Source organism: Lipophrys pholis (assembly GCF_963383615.2).
Source record: "Lipophrys pholis genome assembly, chromosome: 12".
NCBI classification, from domain to species: Eukaryota; Metazoa; Chordata; class Actinopteri; order Blenniiformes; family Blenniidae; genus Lipophrys; species Lipophrys pholis.
In genome coordinates, this window is record NC_137641.1 from 3,657,050 (window position 1) to 3,672,021 (window position 14,972).

The 14,972-nt window shown below is 44.2% G+C and overlaps 1 protein-coding gene across 1 annotated transcript in view; it reads right to left on the bottom strand.

Moving 5' to 3' along the window:
• The window catches only part of ark2ca (arkadia (RNF111) C-terminal like ring finger ubiquitin ligase 2Ca), a gene marked incomplete at both ends in the record, with an annotated part of 13,408 nt that extends 3,035 nt beyond the window's left edge, over positions 1–10,373 (bottom strand). The window contains 4 exons of the mRNA XM_080476703.1: positions 627–756; positions 1,321–1,446; positions 1,570–1,885; positions 10,313–10,373. Coding sequence (XP_080332829.1) covers positions 627–756; positions 1,321–1,446; positions 1,570–1,885; positions 10,313–10,373 — 633 coding nt within the window. The remainder of the gene's footprint in view (positions 1–626; positions 757–1,320; positions 1,447–1,569; positions 1,886–10,312) is intronic.
• Between the last annotated feature and the right edge of the window lie 4,599 nt (positions 10,374–14,972).

Below are 14,972 nucleotides of genomic sequence, written 5' to 3' on the forward strand. Positions count from 1 at the left end.
AAACGGATAAACCTGACGGCAACACAAACCGACAACAAGTAGGTTCTGTGTGCGAAACATTAACCTGGAGACTGGCTGTATTCGAGTATTATCCTGGATACTGGCTATATTCGAATATTATCCTGGATACTGGCTGTATTCGAGTATTATCCTGGATACTGGCTATATTCAAATATTATCCTGGATACTGGCTGTATTCAAGTATTATCCTGGATACTGGCTGAATTTGTGTATTATTCTGGATACTGGCTGTATTCGAGTATTATGCCGGAGACTGGCTGTATTCGAGTATTATCCTGGATACTGGCTGTATTCGAGTATTATCCCAGAGACTGGCTGTATTCGAGTATTATCCTGTATACTGGCTGAATTCGTGTATTATCCTGGATACTGGCTGTATTCGAGTCTTATGCCAGAGACTGGCTGTATTCGAGTATTATCCTGGATACTGGCTGTATTCGAGATTTATCCCGGATACTGGCTGTATTCGAGTATTATCCCAGAGACTGGCTGTATTCGAGTATTATCCCAGAGACTGGCTGTATTCGAGTATTATCCCAGAGACTGGCTGTATTCGAGTTGAAGTGTGTGTGTGACGAGAGGATAGAAGTGTGTGAGCAGCTCACCACTTGTGCGGAGGACGTGCTCCTGGGGAAGTGGTGGAGTCGCGGTGAGGCCAGGTAGTTCTGGTAGTGCTGTGGAAGCTGCTGCAGCTGGTACTGGTGGTGGGTGGGGCCGGCGTCCACGCTGAGATCCCTGCAGGAGGACACATCGGGGGTCAGAGGTCAGGGGTCAGAGGTCAGAGTTCAGAGGTCAGAGGTCAGAGGTCAGAGTCAGTTCATGTCGCAGTGCTTTCAAGTGAAAAGGATAAACTTTTGTTGTGTCTCAGGGGTCGGTTTACCTCGACATTGGAAACTTTTTGAGAATGGCTCCCAATGCGGAACTTTTTGAAACTACTCCAACTCATCGTCAAGTAAAGCGGGAGAAAATGCATGATTTGGAAAAGGCGTAAAGCGTGGAAATGGGGTAAAACGCAACTTTTTCAAAAAGCTTGAAGACACTGAAAACACAACTCATTGAGAACGGCGCCTAAGGTGGAAGTTTTTGAAAACTCCAGCGCACCACGGCTGTTGTAACTAGTAGTTAGAACAAAAAACAACAAAACAACAAAGACGACATCATTTTCAGCCTTTCTGCAGTTTGTCGTTTCCAGAACTTTGCCTTGTAAACACGAAGCTTTTCTGAAATGAAAACATGCGTTGTCACTTTGGAAAACGACGGCTGGAGGTGCAGGAAGGAGAGGGCGGGGGGAAAACTCACCAGTCGGTTCCCTCGGCCAGGTACCGCGGCTGCTGCGTCATGGGCTGCGGGACGTGGAGCGGGTTGGAGAACTCGTAGCCTGAACGCAGCCGGTGAGGGTTCAGAGGGATACGATCCTGGGCTCTTCTGCAAAAAGGTCAAGATCAAAAATATCTACTATTTCCCTTGTCTGCCACCGACATCGATCAGAACCAGTGGAAGAACTCAGAACCAGTGGAGAACTAAGCTACGACCCCCATGTGGTCCTACCTGGAGTGTGGGTGGATCCTGCGATGCTGTGCTTCCAGGAGCTGCTGCTGGATGAGGTATTGCTGGTGTAAGGCCTGAGGTAGGAACGAAGGCCCTTGCACATCCTGGAAATGGGGGGGCGTGGCCAGGGCGGCGAGGGGCGGATGGTGGTGCGCGGCGGCAGCGGCAGGAGGCAGGTGGGAAGCCAGACCCGCCTGCAGGGGCTGGCTGGCGTGTCCCAGGGGGAACTCGGCCGAGATGGGTGCCTGGGGAGCGGCCAGGTGAAAGTGTCGGCAGGAAGTAGCATGGCTGTGCTGCTGCCTGGTGAAGTGAGCTCCTGTTGGGGAGGAACGACAACTGAGCCCTGGACCAATCAGACGCTGGGACCAAACTAGGTTTGTTTCAATGGAAACGGCAGAAACACTGATGCTCAAACATTAACAATGGAAGAACACAAGTGGATTGTTATTACGGTGACTGTCAAAATAAAACTACCAAGTTGGATTGTTATTACGGTGACTATCAAAATAAAAGTACCAAGTTGGATTGTTACTACGGTGACTGTCAAAATAAAGCAACCAAATTGGATTAATTACTTATTATTAATTATTAATTAATTAATTACCATTAAAACTCCAGAGGTGATAAACGGTATCATCAGTTTCATGTAAAACTAAGTTAAAATCCTCAAATACCAAAACCATAACATAAGTTAATGAAAAGAAAACCCATAATAACAAATAAACACCCCCGCTTGTTCTTCCTCTTGTTTCAGCCCGGGACCATTCTAAGGTGTCTGTTCCCTGGGGGAAACACAAGAGGAGAAGGTGAGGTAAAAGCTTTACACTCAAATTGCAAAACTCTCAGCCACACCTTCAAACATTCAGCACATCATCATCATCATCAACACCCACAAGAACCGGTTTCTCTCAAATCACATATATCGTAAATACTTTTATTACATCATTAATTGATTGTCATGTTTCCTCCAGACTGACTGATGGCGCACCCAGACTGGACCTCCAGCAACAAAAACTTCCAATAAATACTTTTGAAATAATAACCGTGTGCAATCTCTCTGTATGTGAGACATGTAGCATTATCCTTAAAGTACTGCATGTTCTAGAGCTTTGTGAATATCTGAAGTACTGAGCGTGATCAGGTGGGTAATGAACTGGCTGTTGGTTTCATCACTGAAAGATGGAGCTCCACCATAGCGCCAGCAACAAAACATCTATGGCCACGGAGAACAATTAAACCCACAGACAGAGTTCACGCCGCCAGTCGGAGAGACGCGTCTTCGCTGGCAGCCCGGAGCGTTTCCGGGAATGAGGTCAATAAGTGCCGTGATCCGCCGGAATGGATCAAAACCCTCCAGGAAACCGATCACGGCAGCACGACCCCGATAGATAGATGTTTACAGTCACCAAAATAACAATCCCACTTGGTAGTTTTATTTTGACAGTCAGCATAATAACAATCCAACTTGGTAGTTTTATTTTGACAGTCAGCGTAGTAACAATCTAACTTGGTAGTTTTATTTTGACAGTCAGCGTAATAACAATCCAGCTTGGTAGTTTTATTTTGACAGTCACCATAATAACAATCAAACTTGGTGGTCTGTCCACTAGAATGTCCGTGTTCTCCTGTCATTCATGTTTAGAACTCATTGTTCTCTGCTGCGCGGGTGTGTGTTTGTGTGTTTTCACTACTAAAACTAACAACAGCACCAACCAGTGGACCAACATGAGAACTACAGTGTTTCTGCCATTGCCCTGGAAACACACATCACTTTTAAATGTGAAACTATTCTGATTGAAAACACAAAAATGATGAACGTCATATAAACGGGACCTAAACTACAACTCATTTGGAGATATAGCGTCGGCTAGCATTAGCATCTTGCTGGGGCTCCAATGTGAAAAAGTTCAGGCTGAATCAAACACCAGCTTCGTAACCTTTGGCAAGAATGTCAAAACAAGTGTAAAAATCACTTTGGCCTTTTCTTAAAAGAACCAGGGAGTCAAAAAAAAGCCAGCGGCTCTCCAGAGGGTATTTTCACAAATGTCAAAGTGTTTCCTTCACTCGTGAGGCGACATATCTGCAAGGTTCTGCTCGGTTGTTTACGGCCGTGGGACGAAGGACTCCAGTGACCCCGCAGAGCCAGGAGCCCACCCAGCTACATTGGTCCGAGGAAGTAGAGCAGAAATGGCGGTTTGGAGGCCGTCTGGGAGTTTTGAGTGAATCAGTCCTATGAATTTAAATATCAGACTGTCTCTGGGCTGCGGCGCAGCGGTGGACGCTCTGCTCTCATTGTTGCTCCGACTGTGACTCATATGAAATAAAACGGCTGATTGGCGCAAAACAGAAGCAGACCAGGGGTGTGTGTGTGTGTGTGTGTGTGTGTGTGTGTGTGTGTGTGTGTGTGTGTGTGTGTGGGGGGGGGGTGGGGGGCGTAAGCCCCGCCCACATTCACAGCGTCATGGAAGAGGAGGACAGGGCGCCCCTTTCACTGACTCACACTGATCCCATCAACCAATCATGGTGGTGTTGTTGTTTCAGAAAACTTTTGCCTTTACACAGCAATGTTTTGAAAACCACGTTTGTTTCCACACAAACTGCAGAAAGGCTGAAAATGCTGCAGTTAGCATGTCGGGCCAGGAGTTGGCGCTGTTTGTCATCTTCTCCATTTCCATGGGGATGGAGCACTTTTGAAAAGTTGCGTTTTTTCCCCCCATTTCCACGGAGACGGAGCGTTTTCAAAAGTTATGTTTTTGCCCATCGTTTCCACGGAGATGGACTCAAAGCGTTTTCAAAAAGTCTCGTTTTGGCCCATTTTCACGGCATCAGGGTGTTTTCAAAAAGTTGCGTTATCTACTGTTTCCACGGAAACGGAGTCGTTTTGAAACGTTCCACCTAGCGAGCCATTGTCAATCAGTGTTCAGTGGCTCATCACTGTTTATCACTATAAACAAAAACGCTATGAAAGTTTTACTTTTTCACCTGAAACTGTTTCCGTGTCAAAAACCTGACGTACCGTCACCCACCACACGGAGTCCCGCTCTGACCTGTTGGTCCAATCAGGACTTAACGTCTGGAAGAGGGCGGCGGCTTCAAGACGCCCTGCAGCGGCAGCACAGCAACATATACTGTACAGTACAGCCACTGCAGATTTAGAAACAGCAGCCTCTCATGCATGTTTGGGCCAATTTTTTAACACTTTTAGACTTTATAAAGAAGTAATTAACCCAGTTTATTTGTATTTTTTTTTAATGCAAGAGCCATTAACGCAGGAGTGTCAACTGTCGGTGCCACATACAGTTAAAATTCCATTAATAAGATAAAATATACTGCCATAATAACCTTTAAATTAATCACAAAACTCAACAATTACTTTGGAAAATGACAACACTCTCAACATAAACTGACTTTTAATGATACAAAACAGTGAAGTGGCCATGAAAGTCCTAGAACTGTTGCATTCTGGGAGTTTTTACAAACTCCCCCCTGACAGCGCGGCTTTGAGGCTCACGCTATTTTTCGATCTTTCATGGCAGCGTCGACTCGGTCGCACTGTCGTATCGCACTGTCGGGTCGCACTGTCGGGTCGCCACTTTTGAGACGTTTGTTTAAAAATCAATGGTTTCATTTGAACAGTGAGTTTGAGTGTTTTTAAAAGTTGCAGGTTTTTTTTAAATTTCCACGGACACAGAGTATTTTCTAAAAGTTGTGTTGTTCCCCCGTTTCCATGGAAACGGAGTCGGGGTGTAATGGCTTTCACTCATTCCACCACTTGAGCGGCTCCCAAAGAGCTTTACACTGTTCGTCACATTCACACATTCACACACCGCTGGAGACGGCGGCCATGCAAGACGCCGTCTGTCCACTTGGGGCAGTTTGGGTTCAGTATCTTGCTCAAGGACACTTCAACATGTGTACAGGTGGAGATGGGAATCAAATCGGCAACCTTCTCATTGGGAGACACAGAGGCGGCTGGTTTTCAAAAAAGTTGCATGTTGGAGTGTTTGTAGAATCAAAGTTTCCATTGTCTTGGTGTTTGGGGCCGACTGGAGCCTCTAACGGGTCCAGGAGCCTCTAACGGTTCCAGGAGCCTCTAACGGGTCCAGGAGCCTCTAACGGTTCCAGGAGCCTCTAACGGGTCCAGGAGCCTCTAACGGTTCCAGGAGCCTCTAACGGGTCCAGGAGCCTCTAACGGGTCCAGGAGCCTCTAACGGTTCCAGGAGCCTCTAACGGGTCCAGGAGCCTCTAACGGGTCCAGGAGCCTCTAACGGGTCCAGGAGCCAATCAGCTGCTTGTCACACGACTGAAGCGTCTAATAATTTCCACACTGCAAATGTGAGAACTGGTTTCAAATAGTAGGAAAACATCTGATCTGTATTAGTTGTGACTTTCATAACTGAAGGCAAAGTAAATATTTCACATTTGTTCAAACTGGACATTTAGACGGTTTAAATAATAAAAGGACTCGTCTAAACTAAACATAATGTCTTGATTTTTAATGTAATGGGAAGAGATGATGTTATAACTCATTAATAAATGTGTCAACGTCTGCTCCCCCCCCCCCCCCCCCCCCCCCACACACACACACCTGATTGTTCAGTTTCCTGGTGAAGTGATTGTGAAGTGGTGAACTCTTTCATTGTGACACCTGAGCACCAGTGTGACCGTGAACAGGACGAGGGATCAGAGGCTCCAGCTCGTCACCCTGCTCACACTTCTTCTGATTAACCAGGTGAGAGGAAATGTTTGGTTTCACACCTTAAAGTTGAATAAAAGCAGCTTTAACCGGCTTTTCATCTGTTTTAGTCGGATAATGTTTTTTTTTATTTGAATTTCGGACATTTTAACTCAGACACTGTTTACAACAACCTTCTTCTTCTTCTTTTGGCTTTAAGGGCATTTTGCATCCCGACAGTTGCATTACTGCCAAACAAGCGTTCCGTCAAGTGAAAACTCATCATTCAGAAAAGTTTGTTATTTCCACAGCAACATTTCAAAAACACTTCCTTTCTGCCATTTATGCTGAGATGGATGATGTCATAGCACGTCAGGCCAGGGGTTGGCGCTGTTAGTTGTTTTTGGATTGACTAATATGCTAGAAACAGACGAAGCGGTGTTTTCAAAAACTTCCCCTTTGTTTCCACGGAGACCAAACCTTTTCAAAGCATTACGTTTTCCTCCATAGAGACGGAGCGTTTTCAAAAAGTTTCGTTTTTTCCCGTTTCCATGGAGACGGAACGTTTTAAAAAATCTCGATGTTTGTGGATTTTTGCATAAAGTCATTAACGCTCATTTATTTATGACAAGTTGCCAAAAGTTCTTTGTACTTCTGATATTGGGCAGTGAGGTTGTATAATATCACCATGTACTTTAAGATAATTGGATACTTGTAATACCTTTATTTGAGCTGCAGTGGCTTGATTTAAATCTGCTGTTAGTAAATAAAATGCAAATTTCCTAACATTTGGTCAAACGAACCCTTCAGATTCCTGATTTTCTCTAGACTGCAGCTGAAGAAGTTAAACACCAATGAGAGGATGAGGGTCGAGTTTACAAACCCAGTGTATGGACTACAGGATTACAGGATTACAGGATGACGGCGTAGAACAGGAGCAGAAACATGCTTGTGTTTGGGTTTTTTTCCTGAATTAAAAGTAGGGATGCACCGATACCACATTCTTAAAGTACTAACCTTTAGCTACTTGCCGATACGAGTACTTATTACGCAAACCATGTACACAGTATGGAGTTATATTAGTGCCACAATCCTGTGTAGAATTTTGAGCACAGAAAAAAAAAAAAAGGATCTGAGCAAACCAAAATGTATTCTGGGCTCCAAAAATATATTTTTATGTTTGCAACGATCCACACACGCAGACAATCACTGGGTTTTTCACTCGGTTTTGTTATTTGCCGTCCTGCAGCGCTCGCTCCTTTATTTGATGTAATTCGATAATAAAAACACTCAAAACATTTTGTAACAGCACTTCCAAGAGCCGGCTGAAAGAGCGACCTGATTGGATAGAATCAGCCAGTCAGAACGACCCTGTGCAAGTTGGTGATGGGCTGACACATAACGGCGCAGAAGCTCCAGAAAGAGCTTAGAGCAGAGATCTGCGGGGCGGTAAATATCTACATCGAGTGAAAAACACTGAGATTGTGGTTGTGTAGATAGCAGCAAAGATAAAAACCCGTTTTTTGATCGCAGAATACATTTTTCTATGCTCGTTTTTTGTTTTATTTTCTGTGCTCAACATTTGACTCTGTGCGCTCAGGATTGTGGCACTAATAAAACTCCATATCTATCAGTCATACTTTAATGATGTTCAGCATGGAATGTTTAATTATTTAAGATAGATAATTAAGATAACCTAGAACTACACTCGGTAGAGCGGAGACCCTCACCAACACTGAGCAGGGAGCGTCTCCATGGCAACAGACGCTATTGGTGTGACGAGGTTTCTGAATAAATCCCCCAAAAAATGAAAAACTGTCCCATACAAAGTGGATGAGAGAGGCACCTCATGGAGATCAAAGGAGAGCAGTGTCTGTTGCCATGGAGACGCTCCCTGCGCATTGTTTCACTCAGTGATGTAGCGACCTGACAGGCGAGATAGCATCCATATGAGCATGAAGGCTAACATGCTAGCGATGCTAACTTGGTTCTACAAACAAATGTGGCGTTGGTGAAAATCTGCGCTCTACCGAGTGTAGCTCGTGATTGTTTTTGATGATTGATATTGTTATTATTATTGTTATTAGCAATTTTTTTCAATATTTAGTATGTAGCATCGCTGGTGTGTGAGCCTGAAACTCTTTAGCATGTAGCATCACATAATACTCGAGTACTCCACGCAGTATTGGTGCATCTCTAATTGACATTGTCGTTTGGCCTCTGAGGTGAACCAGAGCGGCGACTTGAGGAAACTCTGTCTCTGGCTGAGGAAATGAGAGCGGGGGGGTGGGGGGGTGGGGGGGTGGGGGGGGGGGGGGGTCAGCAAAAAGCACACTGAAGGTTAGGAGGAAAACTACAGTCTTTATTGGAAAAATATTAGTATGTGTGGCACTGTGTGATAATAGTAATAGAACCAGAATAACAGCATGCAGATAGAGGCTGATGGCGAGGCCTGACCATGCTCTCTGGAAGGTTAACGCCACACAAGCAGCATCCAATGAGGAGATGTGTATGCTTACAGCACAGTTCAGTACAGCAGGGACATCTCTACAGAGATTACATTGGAATCTGCCGTTCAATGTCAACAGAAATCAAACAAAATAAAGAGTATTTAAATCAAATGACCATGCAGTAGGAATCTAATACATAAAGAACACAAGGTAGAAGAAAAACCACACAACCAAAGAATAAAAGACATTTTGATTCTAGAAGGATTTTCTACAGCGGTGCAGGATATACACATCCCTGTAAAATGGATAGCATTCTGGAGGTGATCGGGGAGATGTTTTTTCTAATTTTTGAGTCAATTTGACCAGAACCAATGTGATTATGAGCTGTAACAGGTGCAGCGGACCATCGGGGGTGAAAATAAGGAAATGAGAAGCAGATTCAGCCAATCAGGTGAATGACTACTGGGTCACGTCGAGAGACTTGTACAAATGGAGACTGGGAGAGTTCGATCAAGCCTGGCTGTAATCGAATGGTGGAGGGGGGGTTGGAGGGGTGGGGGGTCAGAATGTATCCAGGTTACAGAGATTTCACAGCAGAATGTCATCTATCAACTGGATGGAAGAACCACGATGACACGTCATAGTTCAGTATTTAAACACTACAATGGGTTATTCAACATGACAGTTCAAATCAAGACAAAACTGTTGGTCTACAGAGTGTTATTCTTTAGTCGGTTACACACATAGGATACAGTATGAGTGGGAACTTTTTTTTAGTTTTTTTTTTTTTTTTTATGCCAATGTCGTCTTCGGATGGAAAGAGGAAATGAGGAAGAAGAGGAGGGGGTTCACAATACAGCTAGATGCAGAGAAACAGGCAGAGGCTACGGCAGACAGCAGCAGATGATCGTTAGCTACACAATGGAGGGGGACAAAGGTCTGAGAAATGCGGAATGTGGAGCCAGCCTCGATACTATGGAACAGGAAAAAAGAACACAAATAAAAGCACAATGAAATCATTGGTGCTACTGCATGTCAAATGTTTTACCACTATTATTACTACATGATCAACACAGAGAGCCTGCTGCAGTGGAGGTTATTATGGTAGAAATAAGATCTTTTGGTGTCTATTACAATAAAATAGAAAGAAAAACACAACCAGCATTGTTTATATGATCTCATTTAAATGCGAGACCAAGGCTTTGTCCGGAGGATAAATCCCGAGGTTTAGGTAGTATTATAGTATTTTGATCCTGATCGTGTGTTGTTGTGTTGATGTGTGCGGCGCAGCGCAGCGCGTGCGTAAAGGACGCAGGCACGAGCGCCGCGGCGAGCCGCTGTCACGATAAAAAAAAAGAAAAAAACGGGTGTAGGAAAGAAAAGCAAGGGGAGACAGCTGCAGACATTTAACACCCCCAACCTTTAAAAAAAAAAAAAAAAAGAAAAGAGCAAGACGTCGAGCGGTAGTGGAGCCGCGCGGCTAAACGCGCTGTAAGCTAGCAGGTGTCTGTTTACATCAATAGAAGAAGGAAACACGGAGGAGGGAGAGCGAGAGAGATAGAGGGAGAGAGAAAGAGAGAGGGAGAGAGAGAGAAGGGGGGACGAAGCCGGCTCGTACCTCTGTTTCTGACCGAGCTGAAGACGGGCAGGACCAGGTATCCGACGTGAACCAGCACCATCCCGGCTCCTTATTCTTTGTTGTGTGCGGCGCGCGGCAGCAGCGAGACAGATGGTCCATGGAACGATCCGCTCCGAGCGGCAGCCCGCGAGCCAATCAGCGGCCCGAGCACCGTGGAGGCACCGCCCCCTCCGGCACTAGGCCAATGGGGAGAGCGCAGGGGCGGGGACAGGGCGCGAAGGCCCCGCCCCCCACGGCCCCAGCCTGGAGATCATGTAAGGTACTCCAGTGAGACAGTAACGGATTACTGAGGTTTTTTTTTATTAGAAAACTACTTGATTTATTTTAAAACACTAATCAGTACGCGGAATGTTCAGAGTCTGACAAGATGGATGATGGATGGATGGATGATGGATGGATGATAGATAAACCGCGTGTAAACCACCTGCATAACTCTCCAGTAGTTGATTCTTTAAGGTACGTTTACACTATTTTCCCGGCAGCAACGGCAACCCCGTTTCAGGCCACCGTGAACAAAACGGGATGACGTGAGACACCGCAGGGGGACGGGATGGACGTGAGACACCGCAGGGGGACGGGATGGGCAAACGTAACCGGTCGTGATTGTCGTGGGCGCCGTGCCAGATTTCTAAACAGTCAAAACATTTTTCACGGTGGCCACGGCACGGAAGAGAAACTTAGTAGACGTGGGAGCACGTGATTGGCCGTAACAGAACTTGGAGGCGGTCCGTAGTGGGACAGGAGGCTCACAGGAAGTGACGTCTCGTGCGTGTTCTATCACAGTTGTTTCACGGGTGCTTTGCATTTTATTACGTCGCGCCGCGCTTCGTCACGGTTCTCACGGCGTAGTTACGGTGTATGCTAGCCGTTTCATCACGTTCAATTGCGGCTTATCCCGGCGTGTGACGGTTTGTGGACCCGACGCGTTGCGTTCTCCTCCGGTCTGCCACGGTTTGCACCGTCTGGGAGGAAGCCGGGCCCGAGGGGAGTTTCATTGGAGTCTGAGCGATCAACGACAGAACAGCTTCTACAAGCTCTGCTACTGAACAAGAGATCCAGAGGAATGTCTGCACCCAGCAAAAGTCTCAGGATACAATGATTGCTTCACCTTTGGTGGCTCTTTGGGACATAAACGTGCATCAAAATGATCCAGTGTCCACATTTCTTCCGTAGAAAGCCTTGACACAATGTGAAAAAACGATTCCCGCCTTCCTCAGAATTCCCCAAAATCCCACGGCGCACTACGTTTCAGGCAAACGGGGCTGTGGGGAACATCGTGTAAACCCACCTTTAGTTTCCTTTGAAATACGGATAGTGTGGCTGATTGTTTTAAGTTGCTCTCCAACTCATTCCGGAACTTTGGACCTCTATGACACATACTACAACTGGTACATTTTAGTTTTCTGTATTTACCTTTTAGAAGTTGTTCATTTCTGTTATCATGTTGGCGAGAGGCCGAGTATAATGGAATGAGTTGAGTAATCTAGTATTTGACCTGTTAGCAACGTTATACATAATACATGCGTTGTGATAAAGATCCACTTCAGGAGGCTTGAGGAGACCACGTTTATGGAAGAGAGCATCTGTTGGAGAGTTTGGCATCGACCATGAAATGATTCTTATCGCTTTCTTTTGTAGTGTCAGGAGTTTTATAGTGTAATTAGAGTATGTAGTGTTCCAGATAAAGTTACAAAAGCCCAAGTGAGGCTCAAGCAGAGATCTGTACAGTGATAAGAGAGCATCTACTGGAACCAACTGTCTCATTTTAAATAAGAGGCCTACAATTTTAGACAATTTTTTAACTGGTTCATTAACATGCTTTTTAAAATGTATGAATTCATCTATATGGATTCCTAAAAACTTTATGGAATCAACTTTTTTAATATCTATACCATCTATTTTTTATATTCACGACCTGATCACTGTACTTATGACTGTTTGAGCAGAAAATAATATAAAAGGTCTTGCTAATATATAATGATAATTTATTACATGTAAACCAAGTATTTACCTGATCAAGTTGCTCATTCAGGAGCTTTTCAAGCTGATCCATGTGCTTGTGTGACACAAACAAATTTGCGTCACCTGCAAAGAGTATTTTATGAATATCACTAGAACAATGTAAGAGGTCCCAGAATAGATCCCTGGGGAACACCAATTTCTGTTTCCCTTTCAGAACTGACACCATTTATATTTACGTATTGCTGTCTTCCATAAACATACCCTCTGAATGATGGATGGTGGACGGATGAATTGGTGGCTGGATGGATGATGGATGATGGATGAATGATTTTAGACTTTAGACTTTGCTTTATTTCTCCCTTGGGACGACTCTGCCAGGGAAATTTAAGTTCCAGCAGCTTAATAGAAGAGGAGCAGCACACAGAGGACAACAGAGATGAGTTACAGAAAAAAAGGTACAAAGTATAATATAAACACTTAACTAACCTTAACTTAACTAAATATAGAAATGGCAAAAAGAATCAGACTCCTAACAGGATGTAGGAGTGAAAGTGGCCGAAGGTTAAATTCCTCTGTGGTCACAGACAGAATTATTAACCAGGAGGATCATTTGCAGTGAAGAGACCATTAGATGTTGCACAGTTTTGCATTATGGGATGTGAGATGGAGGAGGGTGAGGTGGATGTTGTGGATGGCGGCTCCTGCTCCTTCCCTTCTGTCCCCCCCCCCCAGTGAGGACTTGTACAGCCTGATGGCCTGAGGGACAAAGGACTTCTTAAGTCTGTTCGTCCCACATTTGGGAAGAAGCAGTGTCTCTCTGAACATGCTCCTCTGGTTGTTGATGACGGTGTGCAGAGGCTGTCTGGTATTGTCCAGAATGTCCAGCATGATAGATGGATGATGGATGGATAGATAGATGGATGAATTGGTGGCTAAGTAGATGGATGGATGATGGATGGATAGATGGATAGATGGATGTATGAATGAATGGATGTATGAATGATGGATGTATGAATGATGGATGGATGGCTGAATGATGGATGGATGGATGGATGGATGAATGGATAGATGAATGGATGGATGAATGATGAATGATGGACGAATGATGGATGGATGAATGGATGGATGGATGGATGGATGGCTGAATGATGGATGGATGAATGGATAGATGAATGGATGGATGGATGAATGATGAATGATGGACGAATGAATGATGGATGGATGGCTGAATGATGGATGGATGAATGGATGGCTGAATGATGGATGGATGGATGAATGATGGATGGATGGATGGCTGAATGATGGATGGATGAATGGATAGATGAATGGATGGATGGATGAATGATGAATGATGGATGGCTGAATGATGGATGGATGAATGGATGGATGGCTGAATGATGGATGGATGAATGGATAGATGAATGGATGGATGGATGATGAATGATGGACGAATGAATGATGGATGGATGGCTGAATGATGGATGGATGAATGGATGGATGGATGGCTGAATGATGGATGGATGGATGAATGATGGATGGATGAATGGATGGATGGCTGAATGATGGATGGATGGATGGATGAATGATGGATGGATGGATGAATGATGGATGTATGAATGATGGATGTATGAATGATGGATGGATGAATGAAAGAAGGTGCCCCCTTCTATTATACGACAGGACAGAATTCTGCACCACATTCATTCAGTCATTTATTCATTGATCCTCATTAATTCAGTGGAAATGTTGGAAGTTGATTTGGACTCTTGTGAAATACGAGCCTCAGCAGTTCTTCTCACTAAAACACATAAAAAAAACCACCTCATTTATTTATTAAGATCATCAGCAGGAAACGTCTTCAGCTCGTATCTCTCCACTTCTCAAACAGCCACATTTCACACATTGGACACAGATTTAAAAATAAAAAAGAACCTCGGCTCAATTCCCCTTTGCCTCCTCGACACCATCAGACTCATTTTAATAGAAACCAGAGACGTTTTCCACAGCTTTATTGAAGGTGGATCACAGCGATCATCAGTCTCAGGCAGTGGTAAACATCTGGGAAATGTACCTGAATAATCCTCATGAATATTAAATCAGATTTAACTCATGCAAATACATTTTTAGGAATTATATTGTGGATTTGTTGGAAGCCGCATATAAATATCATCAAAAATAGCAAAAAAAATATCGGTATAATTAGAGACGTCCCAATCACACTTTTTGGCCCCCGATACCGAGCCGATTTTTCAGAATTGAGTATCGGCCGATACCGATACTTTCCCGATCCGATACTTACATTACTATTGCAAAGATACTCAATAGTCTATTTTTGGAGCAACTAAGATGTCTGAAGCTAAAAGCACTATTGGCAGAAGCTTTGTTTAGATAGAAATTATTGTAAAACTCACTTATTGAATCAGAATTCTTCTCAGAATGACTTAAGAACTTGTTTAAACTTTATTCAGTCAGAACAACAAAAACCCAGTTACTCTCTGCCGTCTTGTACCTCTTATTTATGTTAACTTAAATAACTTCACCTGGATTTTGTGGCAAATAAAAAAAGATTTAAATGAAACCCAGTGAATCAGTTTGACTAACATATAAACTATAAAAAACTACAACATAAACAGTATTCAGTAAAACCAATCAGAAGAACCCAATTCCACTTCAAAGT